General features: G+C 42.6%; 1 protein-coding gene across 1 annotated transcript; it reads left to right on the forward strand.

Moving 5' to 3' along the window:
* The first annotated feature begins 839 nt into the window (after window positions 1–839).
* On the forward strand, window positions 840–2,602 carry LOC147453308 (uncharacterized). The gene has a single exon (XM_086519144.1). The coding sequence runs from the start codon at window positions 1,501–1,503 to the stop codon at window positions 2,305–2,307; it is 807 nt and encodes a 268-aa protein (XP_086375270.1). The 5' UTR covers window positions 840–1,500; the 3' UTR covers window positions 2,308–2,602.
* The last annotated feature ends 13,365 nt before the right edge of the window (window positions 2,603–15,967 follow it).

The following is a 15,967-nucleotide window of genomic DNA, read 5'->3' on the forward strand; positions in this document are numbered from 1 at the left end:
CGGTGCCCTCTCGAACTCTGGCCCGCAAGCACAATATATAATAACGACATTCTGCAAGCAGATCAGGAAGATGCAGAGATTCAAGCACATCAAGCAGTTGTAGCTAATCATGAGGAGGCACTTGGAAAATATGTAAACATTCAAGCAGACGCAGACATTCAAGCAGAGGCAGATGTAGACATTACAGTTCAATCAGATGCATTAAACAATATATTGCAGCAAGCACATCAACACACTATATCAGTTCATGACGAGGCAGAGGTTCGAAAATACATAGAAATAAGTGTGCATTAATATAGAGTGGCGCTGCTGATGTCAGGTCTAGCCCCTGATCAGTACAAGGAGCTTCGGTACTTACGCATGCGGAACCGGTTCCTAACAATGGTGACAGCCCTACAAGTGGGCGGTTACATGTTGGGCGTGATACAACGTATGGCACAACATCTTCATGTGAGTCCCATAGAGGCCATTCTCCTCTTCCTCTGCATCCTCATCGCCGCCTGCGGTAACTACCAACGGCCTCTCCTTCTACATCTCACCCCTCATCAACTCTCACGTCTCATAATATTCTCACTATCATAATATTATTCGATCTCGCAATCTTCCTCATCTCCCTCTTTCTCATATACTATATCTATCATTATATGCAATATGTGTCTCGAGTTTCAGCAGTAGCTGTCTTGCTCTTTTTCCTTGGTATCATCACATCCTCCATCCTACTAACAAAACCCCTTCTCTCTCGCCCATCACAACTTCCTAAAATATGGGAGTGTACCGGCAGTTCCAGCGCCGCCGTCATTTGTTTTGGTAGCATGGTAGTGGCAGACGTAGTGGCCACCATTAAGTGTTGTCGCTAATAATGCAATGTGTCCGCCCAAGTCTAAACCGGCGTGACATGCACTATAAAAGAACTTGTAACGACGTAACTAATTGAGAAGCCGTTACATGCGCCTCTGTGTGTCTCTGAGAGAGGGAGCGATGCATGATGATAAGGCAAACAGGCTTTTCCACATGGTATCACGGGGTTGGGAGATCTCCTGCGGGTGTCCACACACCTCTCTTCCGCCAACTGTTTCATTGCCTCCCTCTCACGCTGCTAATTGGACAACAAGCCTGCGATGAAATCCCTGCAGCGGCAAAACCCTCGCATATTTCTGCAGTGCAAGGCCAAGGTGGATGGCCGCAGCAGATCATACCCTCTGAGCCCCAAAAAAAGAAGTTGAAGGACAAGATGCGAAGAAGAAGGCCGCATCCTCTGAGCCTGACAAAGAAGAAAACGAAGGAGATGAAGGACAAGATGCGAAGAAGGAGGCCGCATCCTCTGAGCCTCATGAGAACCTGCGAGCTGCAGTGAGCAGCCTCCTACCGTCAAGTGGAGAAAGCGAAGATTCAGACGGACAAGATGCGAAGTATAATTCCGCACCCTCTGAGCCAACCCAATATCTACCTCGCCAAGATGAAGAAGCGCCCTCATCCTCTGAGCCTAGCAGTTGGAAAGAGATGAAGTGGGCCAGCCTCCCGCCCATCCAAAGAGGAGACGTTGCAGAAGTTAAATTCCTGCAAGTAACTGATAATTTTGGGCATGAAGACCCTGGCGAAGGCTCTCTCCTGCCGAGTCAAGGAGATACATGTACCTCTTCCATTCTCGTATCATCCATGTGTCGGGCTGCTCCTTCTTTGAATGGGCCTAAATATCTCCTGCTGCAATCTGAAATTGCTGAATCTCTTGCCGACCACAAATCTGATGCACTTGCAGATGGTGGCACCCGACCCTTCCCTGCTTTACATTCTCCACACATTGCGGTCAACCGACGAGCAAGTGGTAATCATGCTTCAGTCATGTCGCTGCTTTCCAAAATTAATGTCGCCTTCTCAGTTCATACACTTGATATACTTGATGCGTATCATGAGTTTCTGCACCTTCCTGCTGATTCTCCTCAAGTCAATGAAGTCGAAATACCGGATCCTACCCGCGACGAGATCTTCTTTACAGATTTGTGTCATGTGATGTCGCTATGTTCTCTTCGTCCTCGAGTAAAGCTTAAGCATGAACTTTGCAATCTTCGCCTTCAAAAGTGCTTTCTTGATCTCGGAGATTGCTACACAAATGAGTACTCATGCCTGGCGCTCATACTCCATTTCTCTCACTTGAGGGGGAGAAGTGGAATTGAGCAAGTTCGTGAAATGGAAAGAGCTGCCATTGCTACTATGGAAGATCTTATTATATCTCTTGTTGCAGAACGAAGGCTTACGACGCAGATGTTTCAAAAAATGCTATTGTCTAAAGTCATGCTTGATCCAGGATAAAATGCATACTCATGCTTGTATGCATTATGCATGTAGCGTAGGATGGCGAAGCATCATGAACCTCTTCATGGGGACAATGGGGTGCAGCTGTTTCTATTGCATATACACACAACCCTCTTGTGCGGTCACACGCAGTAAGGGGGAGTGTTGTCGCTAATAATGCAATGTGCCCGCCCAAGTCTAAACGGGCGTGACATGCACTATAAAAGAACTTGTAACGACGTAACTAATTGAGAAGCCATTACATGCGCCTCTGTGTCTCTCTGAGAGAGGGAGCGATGCATGATGATAATGCAAACAAGCTTTTCCACATTAAGGATTGGCACTCATTTGAAAAGCCCACCCTTAACTGGTTTGCATGGATCTTGCCGCACGCGTGGAGCTAGACATCCATGCACTTGGGGAATAATGGTTCTCAAAATTTCTTATCTATTCATGATGTTATATTCAATGCTATTTTTAGCATATCTCTGCCTTGTTGAGTAGTACACCCTTGTTATCAAGTTCCTCCACACATACACAAGTCCGGGCACAAGTATGCGAGTAGAATATGTGACCTACGGTTAAATTTCGAGCGCTAGTGTCCTATGTGGCACTAGCAATCGTCATTGATTTAAGAAATTTTGAGCTTTTTAATGACAATGGTTGCTGCCACATAGGCAGCAACACTCGAATTTATCATCGCTCGAATATCTGGGGTGGTACACTATGTGTAAAACTACCATATCACGTACGTTCAAGACATGTTTGTAAAACCCTTTATCTGTGAATTTTTTTAGGAATATAATATACCCTTGTCTTTTAAAATCTGTAAGTTTTTTCAAATTTGAAAAAATAATGCCCTTATGTATATATATTTTTGTAAGTTTCAATAACTTTAAATACCCTTCTGTTGAAATCCGTGATAGGTTACATTTTTATTAGGTGACCTCCCCGGGCCGAATATGTGTGGTGGCCTATTTGTGATCGGCTAACTGGACTGGCCGCAATGAATTTTCTAAGGAGTAGGAGGCATAAACAATATAACATGCTCTTAAATAAGACGTAGTTCACTTGCAAAAAATGTAAAACAACTTGCATTATATATTTGCATCCAAATTTTGAGTTCCATATTCCAAGCTGCGATTCTTAAATCCACAGCGTTTTGAAGTTCTTCTCAAATTTTTTCAAGCATAAATTTCAAAAAAATAGAAGGTGGGATATTATACTAAAGCTAACTTCTCGTATTTTCTTCTTTAGCAAAGACAAGGACTTTGTGTTTAGTCCATTCGTTTTCACCTAAGACAAAGTGATATAACTATGGAATAATATTTTAAGTCTTTTATTAGTACGAGGTGTGTACACATGCACACACACACACACACACACACACACACACACACACACACACATATATATATATATATATATATATATATATATATATATATATATATAATATATGTATATATGTATACATATGTACCAACACACAGACACACACACATATGTACATACATACATAAATACATATATAACTATGTATATGTATATACACACACAGACACACACGCACATATGTGTGTGTGTACATACATACATATATAACTATGTATATGTATACACACACACACACACACACATATATATATATATGTATGTATACATACATACATACCTATGTATATGTAACATTTAATGGCCTAATAACTTATGTGTAGCAGAAATTAGCATGAACATAGTGGGCATTTCATTAGAATAGATGCCTAATGAGAATTACAAGAGTGCTTGGGTGGAGAGAGCAACAAAAAGCATAACACCTAGTTAGATAGCATCGACAATACTTTCAAAAGAGAGAGAAATTAAGCTATTGACAACAGTTGAGGACTGGATTTTCATGGAGCCAGTCCCCCCTCCAAAAGGCTTTGTATTATGGTTTCTCCCATCAAGAGAGACATTGTACAATACAATTCTTTGTGTTCCTTCAAGACTAGCTAGTGCAATGAAGATGGAAACTTCATGCACCAAGAAAAACACTTAACAAACACAACTTGAATTATCCCCGTTCTCAGATCCACGACCTCACACACCTTCGAAGATGGTGAGAGCTAGCAGGGTATGAGAGTAGATTGAGAGGAAGAAGGAGTATCTTACGAGAAAGATGTACATCTCCTCACATAATCACTCATATGTAGCATAGCTTAGCTTAGTAATTAGCTTGGTAGAGGAGATGAGCATGCATTGAAGCTTGGCTCTTGGTTGGATTTGCATCCAAATGCCAAGAGAGTGTTGATGTAGGCTTCTATCTCACAAGCTTGGAGTAGGTGATGAGTTCTCCATTAAAGCTTGGGAAGAGATAGTCTTCTCTTTCTTCACACATGAGCTTGTGTGAGTGTGTGTGTGTGATAATGCCTTGCAAAAATCAGTCCCCCCCTCTCTCTTGGGCGAGCCCTCTTTCTAAATGCTCCTGCTGAAGCCTCATTGGCCCTCCCCAAGTCAAGCCAATTACAATTAAGCAGCATAAGTGATAGCCTTCTGACATGTGTCCCCCTTTCCCCTTTTGTGAGAGCTTTAGATAATTAAATAATTAAACTAAACTCTCATTGGACCCCTTTTCCTCCTGGCCAATAGGAATCAGGCAAGCCATGGGGCTCATGAATGCTCATTGGACCCCTTGGGAGACTGCCCAATAGTCTTCTAGGAGACTTAATTCTCATTGGTTTCTTTTATTAAATGTTTTTAAATTAATTAAACTAGATTTACTCTAGCTTAATTCTCATTGGTCCACTTCAAGGGTCTTCCAATAGGAATTGGGCACACCTTGTGGGCATCTGGCCTAGGGAGCTGACATGTGTCCCTAATTCCCTTTGTGTAAACGGAGCCTGTGTGTGTGTGTGTGTGTGTGGCTTTCTCTCTCATCCCCTACTAAATGGGCTCGCCCCCTCCTTTGTAGGCTTTGAAGAAGACTTTTGTACACACACTAAGCATCCAATTTTCCCTAGGGTTGACCTTTGGACACAACCTTTGAACTTTGGAACCTTAGCATTTTGGAAGTCTTAATGGGCTGAACCTTAGGGTCTTTTTAGCCCATTGTGGCACATGGCTCTTTTGCAGATGGCCCCCCCTTTTGATCCCTTTTTTCCCTCCTTTGGATCCCTACTGTGGCCGGTCTGCTAGCTTAACCAATATTCTATCTTTTTCTCCCCTGGTACCTCCCACATGAAATGATCAGTTGAATATGAAAAAATCATTTAGGAGAACTAGATATTGATTATTATGACATTACCTCTCTCTTGAAATCATAGTCGTCCTCGACTATGGTATAGAGAAGATAAAGCATATTCATGAGTCATTTTCTTAGCAGGTAGAGGATCCCTATGTTACCCTACGACATCATTCCATAATGGATGACTAGTCCATTTGGCGCTTGAGAGCCTGAGGCTGCCGCAAGCATGTCTGCACATTAGTTCTATCCGTCTTCCATAGTAGAGTGACAAGCTCTACTTGGTGTTTGGGAGACGTCGTCTCCGCAAACTTGATCTAAGCATGCATACTACTTCATTTTTGTGCACAAATGTACATTTTGTACATTTGCTTATTCTTGGGAAGCATTGTAAGCATTGACAAGGTTTAGGTTATCCTTTAATTGTATGCCTTGCATCCATCTAACATCTTCAAAAGGATAATTCTTAAACTTAATAAGATATCGTCGAATAGTCTTACCGCCTCTTAGTACCTTGTCTTCATGTCGGAGAATGGACTCGGGCTGCAGCACCTCTTCTTGGTCCTCGATCTCCGGTGGGTCTTCAATAGTTGGTTCTTGAGGTGGCTCTCCTTTGTAAGTCTTTAATAGGCTCACATGAAAAGCATTGTGTATGAGCCAATGATTGGGCAACTTGAGTAGATGATAATATCATCAAAGAACACTCCAGTGAAGGTTCGATGAGGCCTAAATAGCTACTCCATCAAGCGGTTGAATGTGGCTGGTGCATTGGTCAAGCCAAAAGGCATGACAATGTATTCGTAGAGACCAAATGTAGTACGAAACGCGGTCTTTACAATGTCTTGATCAACTATCCTTATTTGATGATAGCCACTTTTTAGGTCAACCCTACTGAAGTAGGTCGATCTTTATAGCTTATCAAATAGGTCTTCTACCTATGGAACGGGAAACCTATTCTTCATAGTGATCCTATTTAGTGCTCTATAGTCGACACACATATGATATGTGCCGTCTTTCTTTTGCACTAATAGCACAGGTGAGCAAAATGGAGATGAGCTTGGCCTAACCATACCCTTCTCAACTAACTCATGCACTTGCCGCATAATCTCCTCTTGTTGAGCTTGAGAAACTCTATAAGGAGGTTTATTAGGCGGTGAACTTCCTGGAAGAAGATCAACTGCATGGTCATCATTACCTCGTTTAGGAGGTAGCTCACAAGGGATGTCGTCAATAAAAACATCTTGAAACCCCTTGAGAAAATTGGATAACTCTAATTCCTTTTGGTTGCTTTTATTTTCTTTTGCTAAAGCATTAGATTCATTTTGAGAGTCTTTAACAAAAATCATGTACACGGAAATAGAGCTCTTTATTGACTTGTTGAAAGCTGGTGTATGTACAATGGGGATGGTGTTACCCATTTCCTTAGCATTTATATACATGTCTTTTTCCCTGAACTTAAAGGAGATTCTCCTTTCAGGAAATTTAACATCGGCAGCCAGGCGGTCAAACCATTGTGCCCCTAGGATTACATCCTCATGCTTGAGAGGAGAGATAAAGAAGTCCTCTTTGTCCACATAGCCTTGGACATGAAGGGAGTGACTGAAGCTTCTTGCCCCTTGAAGGCACTGTCTGCGGGTAGGACATCTCCCATCTCGTAGGATTGTATTCCTAGCTTGGTGGCCAACTCTATAGATATAAAATTGTGAGTAGAACCAGGGTCAAAGAGAATAAAAGCATCATGTTCTCTTACCTTTCCCCAAGCATGGCATAGAGGAGATCCTTTATGGTGAGTTTGGTGAGTCTCCTCCTCTTGGATTTCAACCAAGGAAGCTCTAGGAGGATCTTGGTGGTTGTTCTTTTGGGGACAAGCGCGGTACGCATGCCCTTGTTCGCCGCACTTGAAACATCGGTTATCCTTACGATAATGCTCAAGCTCTTCAGGAGAGAGTTTATGTTGGGGTATAAAGCCCAATGTGGTCGCCCAGGTAAGTGGGCGGGCCGCCAGGTATGTACACATATTCTTTTGTAAAAACCTAATAAGAACTCACTATGCTCTACACATTACAGTAGAGCGAGTTCACCATATCGTCGTGCTCCTATTCTCGTACTCTCTCTCGCGTCGCACTTCCGCTCGTACTCCTTCAACTGGTATCAGAGCTCAGATCGAGGCTCGAGGCAGCACTGCAGGAGGCTAGAGTCACCAACTCAGATTGGAGTGAAATTCGACAGGCGAAGACATGGCCCCAAATCTCGTGGGAGAACTCGAAGGGCTTGGTGTTGTCAGAATTTCATTCTGAGGTCATCTCGGCCACCGTTCGGCTTCGACAAAGGTCTGCGCACGCCATTTTTGACTACGTGGTCTCAGTGGGTGCAGATCCGACTCTGCAAATTTGGGGTTTTCGGCCTACGACTGCAGGTGCTGAGGATATCGACACTCCCAGAGTGTTGATTTGTGGTTGTCTACACATCGAAGGACGGCTCACAGTTCTTGGAGGCGTGTCACATACGACACGGACGCATCTACACACAGACTGTAGGCGACATCCACTAGTTCATCAGGTAGCTTGTGTTTGCTGCTTGATATTCCAGATTTCATCTTGACATTGCAGGTACTTCCACATGGGATGTATTGTCAGAGATGATGTATGTTTGTTGAGGGTTTGCTGGCTGTGAGTCACGCAGCAAACAACCGCCGCAGCGGTTACAACATATAGTGGGAAATTTGTGGATGTATGACTTTGTGGGAAGTCTATGTACTGTCAGATTTTATTGCAGCCTTTGTTGAGGGTCGAGTGAGGTTTTATTGAGCTGGGGGATTCTCGAATGTTGAGATCCTTTCGGTGATACAGGTCTTGGAGCGATCCCTCGAGCACCCTTAGATAGGCAGCTAGGATGTATTGATTGTGAGTTAGACAGTTGGGATTGCATCTTTGCTTTACTGCCATTGAGGCATTGTCACAGTCTATGCTTACAGGACAGTGACTAGACAGTGAGAGACAGTACAGGTGCAGGACAGGTTCACCCGCAGCTTACAGTGTCAGAGAGACAGTGTTTTTTGAGTTGTTTTTTTGTCTGTTTTTTGAGTACACCATAGCCATTTTACAAAGGAGACTCTGCCAAAATTTATTGAGAATCTGAAGCTTTCTTGGTTTATTTGACAGGTTGATATTGGTTCAGAGGTTAGTTTACAGGGGAAACTTTGCCGAATTTTTCCCAGGAAAGTAAACCACTGTGAAGCGTAGCTATGGATGGATCACAAGACACTGCTCTTTACAATATCAAGAAGCTGGATGGAACCAATTTCCCATTGTGGAAGAAGCAGATTTGGCACGTGTTGGTACAAAAGAAGCAGATAAAACCTATAAATCTCAAGGGGATAAAACCAGAAGATATGGACGAAGATGAATGGAGCGAAATGGATGAATTGGCACTTTCTACCATTATACTGACTTTGGCAGAAAGCGTTTACTTCAATGTAGCAGACGAGATGTCAGCTTATCAAGCATGGTTAAAGCTGAGTGATCTTTATGAGAAGCAGAGTGCAGCTTCACAGGTATACTGGCTTAAAAATCTTGTTGACTTGAAGATGAAAGAAGGAACACCTATGTCCAATCATTTGAATGAATTCAACACAATCTATAGTCAGTTGTCAGCTCAAGGTGTCAAGTTTGATGAACCTGTTAGAGCTATGTTCGTGTTGATCACATTGCCGGAAAGTTGGGACACTTTTCGCACAGCTTTGAGTAATTCTGCACCTCCAGATGGTTTGAACATAGCAGGTGTAGAAGGAAGTCTGCTTACTAAAGAAACCAATAGAAAGACAATGGACAAAGGCAAAGGAACAGCCTTAGCTGTCAGGGGAAGGACCAAAGAAAGGTACAAAGGTGGAAAGAGGAATCAATCTCGTAGCAAGTCCCGTAGTACTAAAGACAATAAAATAGAATGCTACCATTGTGGCAAGAAGGGTCACATGAAAAGAGACTGCAGATAATGGAAAGCAGAAAAAGGCAAAGAGAAAGCTGAAGACCATGGTGAGAAGAACAAGTCCTCAGTGAAGATTCAAGAAATAAATGTGACAAACACTGTTGCAGAGGATGATAGTCTAGTGTCAGGAGACATCTACTTCTTGAAGAATACAATGGACTCATCTCTTTTTACAACATCTGATGGAAATGCAATGAGTGACTGGATTATAGACTCAGGGGCATCACTTCATGTGTCTCCAAACAAGGAGTGGTTTACCTCTTATGTGACCACTAAAGATCATGTTTGGCTAGACAATGGGCAGACATGTGAGATCTTAGGTTTTGGAGATGATCAATTGAAGTTTCAGAATGGATCTTCTTTCACGCTGAAGAATGTGAGACATGTTCCCGCAATTACAAAGAGCTTGATCAGCACAGGTTTACTTGATGATGCTGGCTACGTCACCACTTTTGGACAGAACATGTGGAAGATATCCAAGGGTTCTATGACAGTAGCACATGGAGTAAAGTCTGGAGGACTTTACATGATTTATGTATCAAATGTCTCTAAAAATGTAATCAATGTAGCCGAGCAGCCAAACGTTTCTTTGTGGCATAGCCGGTTAGGACATATGTCCAAGAAGGGAATCGAAATCTTGTCTTGTTGTGGTTATTTACCTGACTTTTCATTTAATGATTTTGAATTCTGTGAACATTGTATGTATGGTAAGCAAACACAGCAGCCACATAAGCATAGAAGCAGTAGAAGAGATACACAGTTGGCACTTGTTCATAATGATTTGTGTGGACCTATGCCTAACCTATCTCTAGGGGGAGCTTCTTACTTTATGACATTTATAGATGATTACTCGAGGAAAGTATGGGTTTACTTTCTCAAGCACAAGGATGAAGCGTTTAGTGTTTTCAAAACGTTTGTGACACTTGTGGAGAATCAGAGTGGCAAGAAGCTTAAATGCTTACGCACTGACAATGGTGGAGAGTATGTTTCAAAGGCCTTTCACGACTTTTGTGAGTCAAAAGGTATAAAACGTGATCTTACTGCTCCTTACAATCCTCCTCAAAATGGTTTTGTTGAGAGGATGAATAGGACCATACAAGAGAAGGTTAGAAGTATGTTGTCTAATGCACAACTGCCAAATGGGTTTTGGGCTGAAGGTGTATCAACAGCTGTTCATCTTGTAAATAGATCTCCTAGCAAGGTTTTGCAGAAGGATTCAGTGCCAGAGATGGTATGGTCACGCAAAATGCCCTCATACAAGCATCTCAGAGTCTTTGGCTGTGAGGCATATACTCACGTTCCAAAGGAATTTAGGAACAAACTTGAGCCAAAGAGTAGAAAGTGCATCTTTCTAGGGTATGGTAATTATGGTGAGATGGGGTACAGACTTTGGGATCCCGAATCTAGAAAGGTTGTCCGCAGTAATGATGTTCACTTTAATGAATCCAAATATCATTCTAAACCAGAGAGGGTTGAGGAGATTAGAAGAGTTGTCTTCCAAGAAGATGGACCTGCACGTGCAAGACAAAATGTCAGGGCTCAAGAGGAGCAAGGACAGGATAGAGTGGAACCACAGGTTGTGGCTGAGCCTGAAACACCTATTGTGTGTAGATCTGGACATGTCACGCAACCTCCTGATAGGTTTGTTCCATCTATGAATTATGTCATGTTGACAGATTGCAATGAGCCTTCATGTTACAAGGAAACAGTGCAAATGAAGGACTCCGGGAATTGGCAATTGGCCATGCAGTGAGGGATGACAGCTCTGCATAAAAACAAGACATGGAAGCTAGTTAAATTACCATAGGGCAAAAAGGCTCTACCTTGTAAATGGGTTTACAGGTATAAGATCACCGCTCATGATAGTCAGCCAAAGTACAAAGCAAGGCTTGTTGCCAAGGGCTTTAAGCAAGAACAAGGCATTGACTTTGATGAATTCTTCTCTCCGGTGGTCAAGATGACTACATTGAGATGCTTTCTTGCATTGGTTGCCATATTAGATTTGGTGTTGCACCAAATGGATGTCAAGACAGCGTTCTTGCATGGTGATTTAGATGTGGAAATTTACATGCAGCAGCCAGAAGGGTTTGTTGAGAAAGGCAAGGAAGATTGGGTATGCCAATTGTTAAAGAGTCTTTATGGCTTAAAACAATCACCGAGGTCATGGTACCATAAATTCCACAAGTTTATGCTTTCTCAAGGCTACAAACATAGTGAGTTCGATCACTGTCTATATACAAAGAAGGCTAAGGATGGTAGTTGGCTGATCCTTATTTTGTATGTGGATGACATGTTGATTGCTGGCAAGCACTTGGAAGAAATTTCAGCTTTGAAGTCAAAGATGGCAAAATCGTTTGACATGAAAGACATGGGTGAGGCAAGTCATATACTTGGTATGCACATTGAGAGAGACAGATCAAAGAAGTTGATTTGGTTATCACAAACAGAGTATATTGATAAGGTTTTGCAACGTTTCAATATGGAGAAGGGAAAGGCACTGAGTGTTCCATTGCCACCATATGTGAAACTTAGCAAACAAGATTGTCCTGTGTCTGAGGAAGAACAGGCTGAAATGGATAAGATTCCATATGCGTCTGCAGTGGGTAGTTTGATGTATGCAATGATTGCTACTCGCCCAGACATTGCATTTGCAGTGGGAGTAGTAAGTCGATACATGTCAAACCCAGGCAAGAAACATTGGGAGGCAGTGAAAGGAATATTGAGATACCTGAAAGCTACAAAGAGTATGCGTATATGCTATGGGAGTCAGGAGCTAAGTGTAAAGGGTTTTACAGACTCAGATTATGCAGGTGACTTAGACAACCGAAGGTCTACGTCAGGGTATGTCTTTACATTGGCTGGTGGAGCAGTATCATGGCGTTCTAGATTACAAGATTGTGTTACTCAGTCTACTACAGAGGCTGAATATGTTGCAACATCAGAGGCATGCAAAGAATTAATTTGGCTTAATCGACTAGTAACAGATTTGGGAATCAAAGAAGAGATGCCTGTGTTATATTGTGATAGTCAAAGTGCTATACAATTGGCTCGCAATCCAGTTTATCACTCAAAGACAAAGCATGTGGATGTGAAGTATCATTTCATCAGGGAAATGCTCGAGGATAAGCAACTTCAGCTTGTCAAAGTTCACACCACAGAAAATCCTGTTGATCTACTTACAAAAGGACTTCCCTCAGAGAGCTTTGCGCATTTTCGCAAGCAGTTAGGTGTAGGGTAGTACATCACTTCTCTACATCTCTTGTATATTAGCTTGTATAGTAGCTTCTCTCACACTTAAAGTACCACATTGGACTTTAAGTGGGAGGTTGTTGGGGTATAAAGCCCAATGTGGTCGCCCAGGTAAGTGGCGAGCAAAAGAACACATATTCTTTTGTAAAAACGTAATAAGAACTCACTATGCTCTACACATTACAATAGAGCGAGTTCACCGTATCGTCGTGCTCCTATTCTCGCACTCTCTCTCGCGTCGCACTTCCGCTCGTACTCCTTCAGTTTATTCTTACCTTTGTAAACTCCCTTCTCTTTAGCTTTGTTGGAGTTTCCCTTAGGAGACTTTTGGACATTGTCCTTCCACTTAGGCTCATTGGAACCCTTGTTTTCCGGGGGTTTATTATTTCTTTTAACCCCCGTTCGGAAATTGATTCGAGAGGCCACCATAGTATGGTGTATTACCGCCAATATGGTGTGTGGCCTTTGGGAGTTGACATACTCCGCCATTTCTTCAGTTAAGCCCGCACAAAATTGTTGCTTTTGCTCTCCAAAATCCAACTTTTTGAAGACAGTGGCTTTGACTTGTAGGTCCCAAAACTTGTCTACGTATTTGTGGATAGATTCATTTGGAGAGAGCTTTAAGCATCGCCATTCGGTGAGTACTTTGTCTTTGGCATTAGTGGCCAAAAACTGCTTCATAATGGAAGCTCTTAAAGCTTTCCATGTTCGTGGAGCTACACCGTTGGCTCCTAGGCTAGACCACCATTGTTTGGCGGACTTTTGAAAGTGCATAGCTACATGGCGTAGCTTAGAGGACTCCGTGAAGCCCTCATCTCCAAACGCGGCATCGAATCGTTGGATAAAGGCCAAAACTTTGTCTGTAGCACCAAATCCATGCGGCATACGATTTCCTATGGCCTCTTTTTTTTGATGGTTCAAAGGTTGCACCATCACTTTCTTCAGAGGGTGAAGAATTTGAAGAAGGTGGAGAAGAGGGTGACCTCTTTCTCGCCTTTTTCTTGTCTTGATCTTTGTCATCTTCACCATACCTTTCATAAGAGGAAGAGGATGAAGAAGATGGAGAAGAGGGTGTCCTCTTTCTAGCCTTTTTCTTCTCTTGCTTTTTATCATCCCTCTTTGAATTGTGGTGGGGAGAAGAATATGATGGTCTTCTCCGCTTTGGTGGTGAGGGAGAGCGTTTATCCCGCCGTCTTCGTGGAGCCATCTCTGCCGAGGTGGCGGGAGACTCGCTTCTTTCTCGTTCCTTCGGTGGAGGCTCTTGAGTTCTCATTTGGGAAGGAGATACATCATCAAGAAGTAAATTCTTGAGCCCTTCATATGGATTCTCTTCTTCTTCCCGAATCAGAGAGAGACCTCTTTTGGTAGTCTCACAAGGAGGCTTCCTAGGTGTTCTCTCGTCATGGTGATGAGCTTGGAGAATCCCGTGAGCACGGAGCTGCCGTTGCACTTCACTTTGGAGAGATGGATTGCCCATGGCTTGTTGAAGCCTAGAAACAAGATAGTTAACAAGCATTGAAGCATCATTAGTAGCTTTATCATGAGCAAAATCAAAGTTATCAACATTAATTTCACTCTCTTTACTATTGTCAGCCATTCTAACAACTTTTAGGTGTACTTTGGCACTTCAAGACCTAGTTGCTACTCCTCTTTACCCCTTTAGAAAAAGCACTCAAGCTACTGTACCCGCGGCTCGAATACCATTAATTGCAAGGAATAGAAGAGAGGGTCTTTCGACACCAAAACAGCACCGGCTCCTGTCAAGCTTCTAATAGCTCAATAGTGGTTAAGCCGTAGGCAAGCCTCGTAGGACTCCACTATTAAGACCATAGCTCTCGACACTATTAAGACCATAGCACTGCAAGGTTGAAAAATCCCTATTCTACTTACTCACAGGCAATTAATAATACCAACCATTTGTAGCTAGCTTGAGGACCTCCCTTCTTGAGCAAGAAAAGAGAAACCTTGAGCTCTGATACCAATGTAACATTTAATGGCCTAATAACTTATGTGTAGCGGAAATTAGCATGAACATAGTGGGCATTTCATTAGAATAGATTCCTAATGAGAATTACAAGAGTGCTTGGGTGGAGAGAGCAACAAAAAGCATAACACCTAGTTAGATAGCATCGACAATACTTTCAAAAGAGAGAGAAATTAAGCTATTGACAATAGTTGAGGACTGGATTTTCATGGAGCCAGTCCCCCCTCCAAAAGGCTTTGTATTATGGTTTCTCCCATCAAGAGAGACATTGTACAATACAATTCTTTGTGTTCCTTCAAAACTAGCTAGTGCAATGAAGATGGAAACTTCATGCACTAAGCAAAACACTTAACAAACACAACTTGAATTATCCCCGTTCTCAGACCCAAGACCTCACATACCTTCGAAGATGGTGAGAGCTAGCAGGTTATGAGAGTAGATTGAGAGGAAGAAGGAGTATCTTACGAGAAAGATGTACATCTCTTCACATAATCACTCATATGTAGCATAGCTTAGCTTAGTAATTAGCTTGGTAGAGGAGATGAGCATGCATTGAAGCTTGGCTCTTGGTTGGATTTGCATCCACATGCCAAGAGAGTGTTGATGTAGGCTTCTATCTCCCAAGCTTGGAGTAGGTGATGAGTTCTCCATTAAAGCTTGGGAAGAGATAGTCTTCTCTTTCTTCACACATGAGCTTGTGTGAGTGTGTGTGTGATAATGCCTTGCAAAAATCATCCCCCCCTTTCTCTTGGGCGAGCCCTCTTTCTAAATGCTCCTGCTGAAGCCTCATTGGCCCTCCCCAAGTCAAGCCAATTACAATTAAGCAGCATAAGTGATAGCCTTCTGACATGTGTCCCCCTTTCCCCTTTTGTGAGAGCTTTAGATAATTAAATAATTAAACTAAACTCTCATTGGACCCCTTTGCCTCCTGGCCAATAGGAATCAGGCAAGCCATGGGGCTCCTGAATGCTCATTGGACCCCTTGGGAGACTGCCCAATACTCTTCTAGGAGACTTAATTCTCATTGGTTTCTTTTATTAAATGTTTTTAAATTAATTAAACTAGATTTACTCTAGCTTAATTCTCATTGGTCCACTTCAAGGGTCTTCCAATAGGAATTGGGCACACCTTGTGGGCATCTGGCCTAGGGAGCTGACATGTGTCCCTAATTCCCTTTGTGTAAAGGGAGCCTGTGTGTGTGTGTGTGTGTGTGGCTTTCTCTCTCATCCCCTACTAAATGG

The sequence above is a fragment of the Adiantum capillus-veneris genome, chromosome 8, assembly GCF_014529385.1.
Source record: "Adiantum capillus-veneris isolate H3 chromosome 8, ASM1452938v2, whole genome shotgun sequence".
Classification (NCBI taxonomy): Eukaryota; Viridiplantae; Streptophyta; class Polypodiopsida; order Polypodiales; family Pteridaceae; genus Adiantum; species Adiantum capillus-veneris.

Coding starts and splice junctions, on each gene's coding strand:
- LOC147453308 (XM_086519144.1), top strand. CDS start 1,501: ATGAAGTGGGCCAGCCTCCCGCCCATCCAAAGAGGAGACGTTGCAGAA.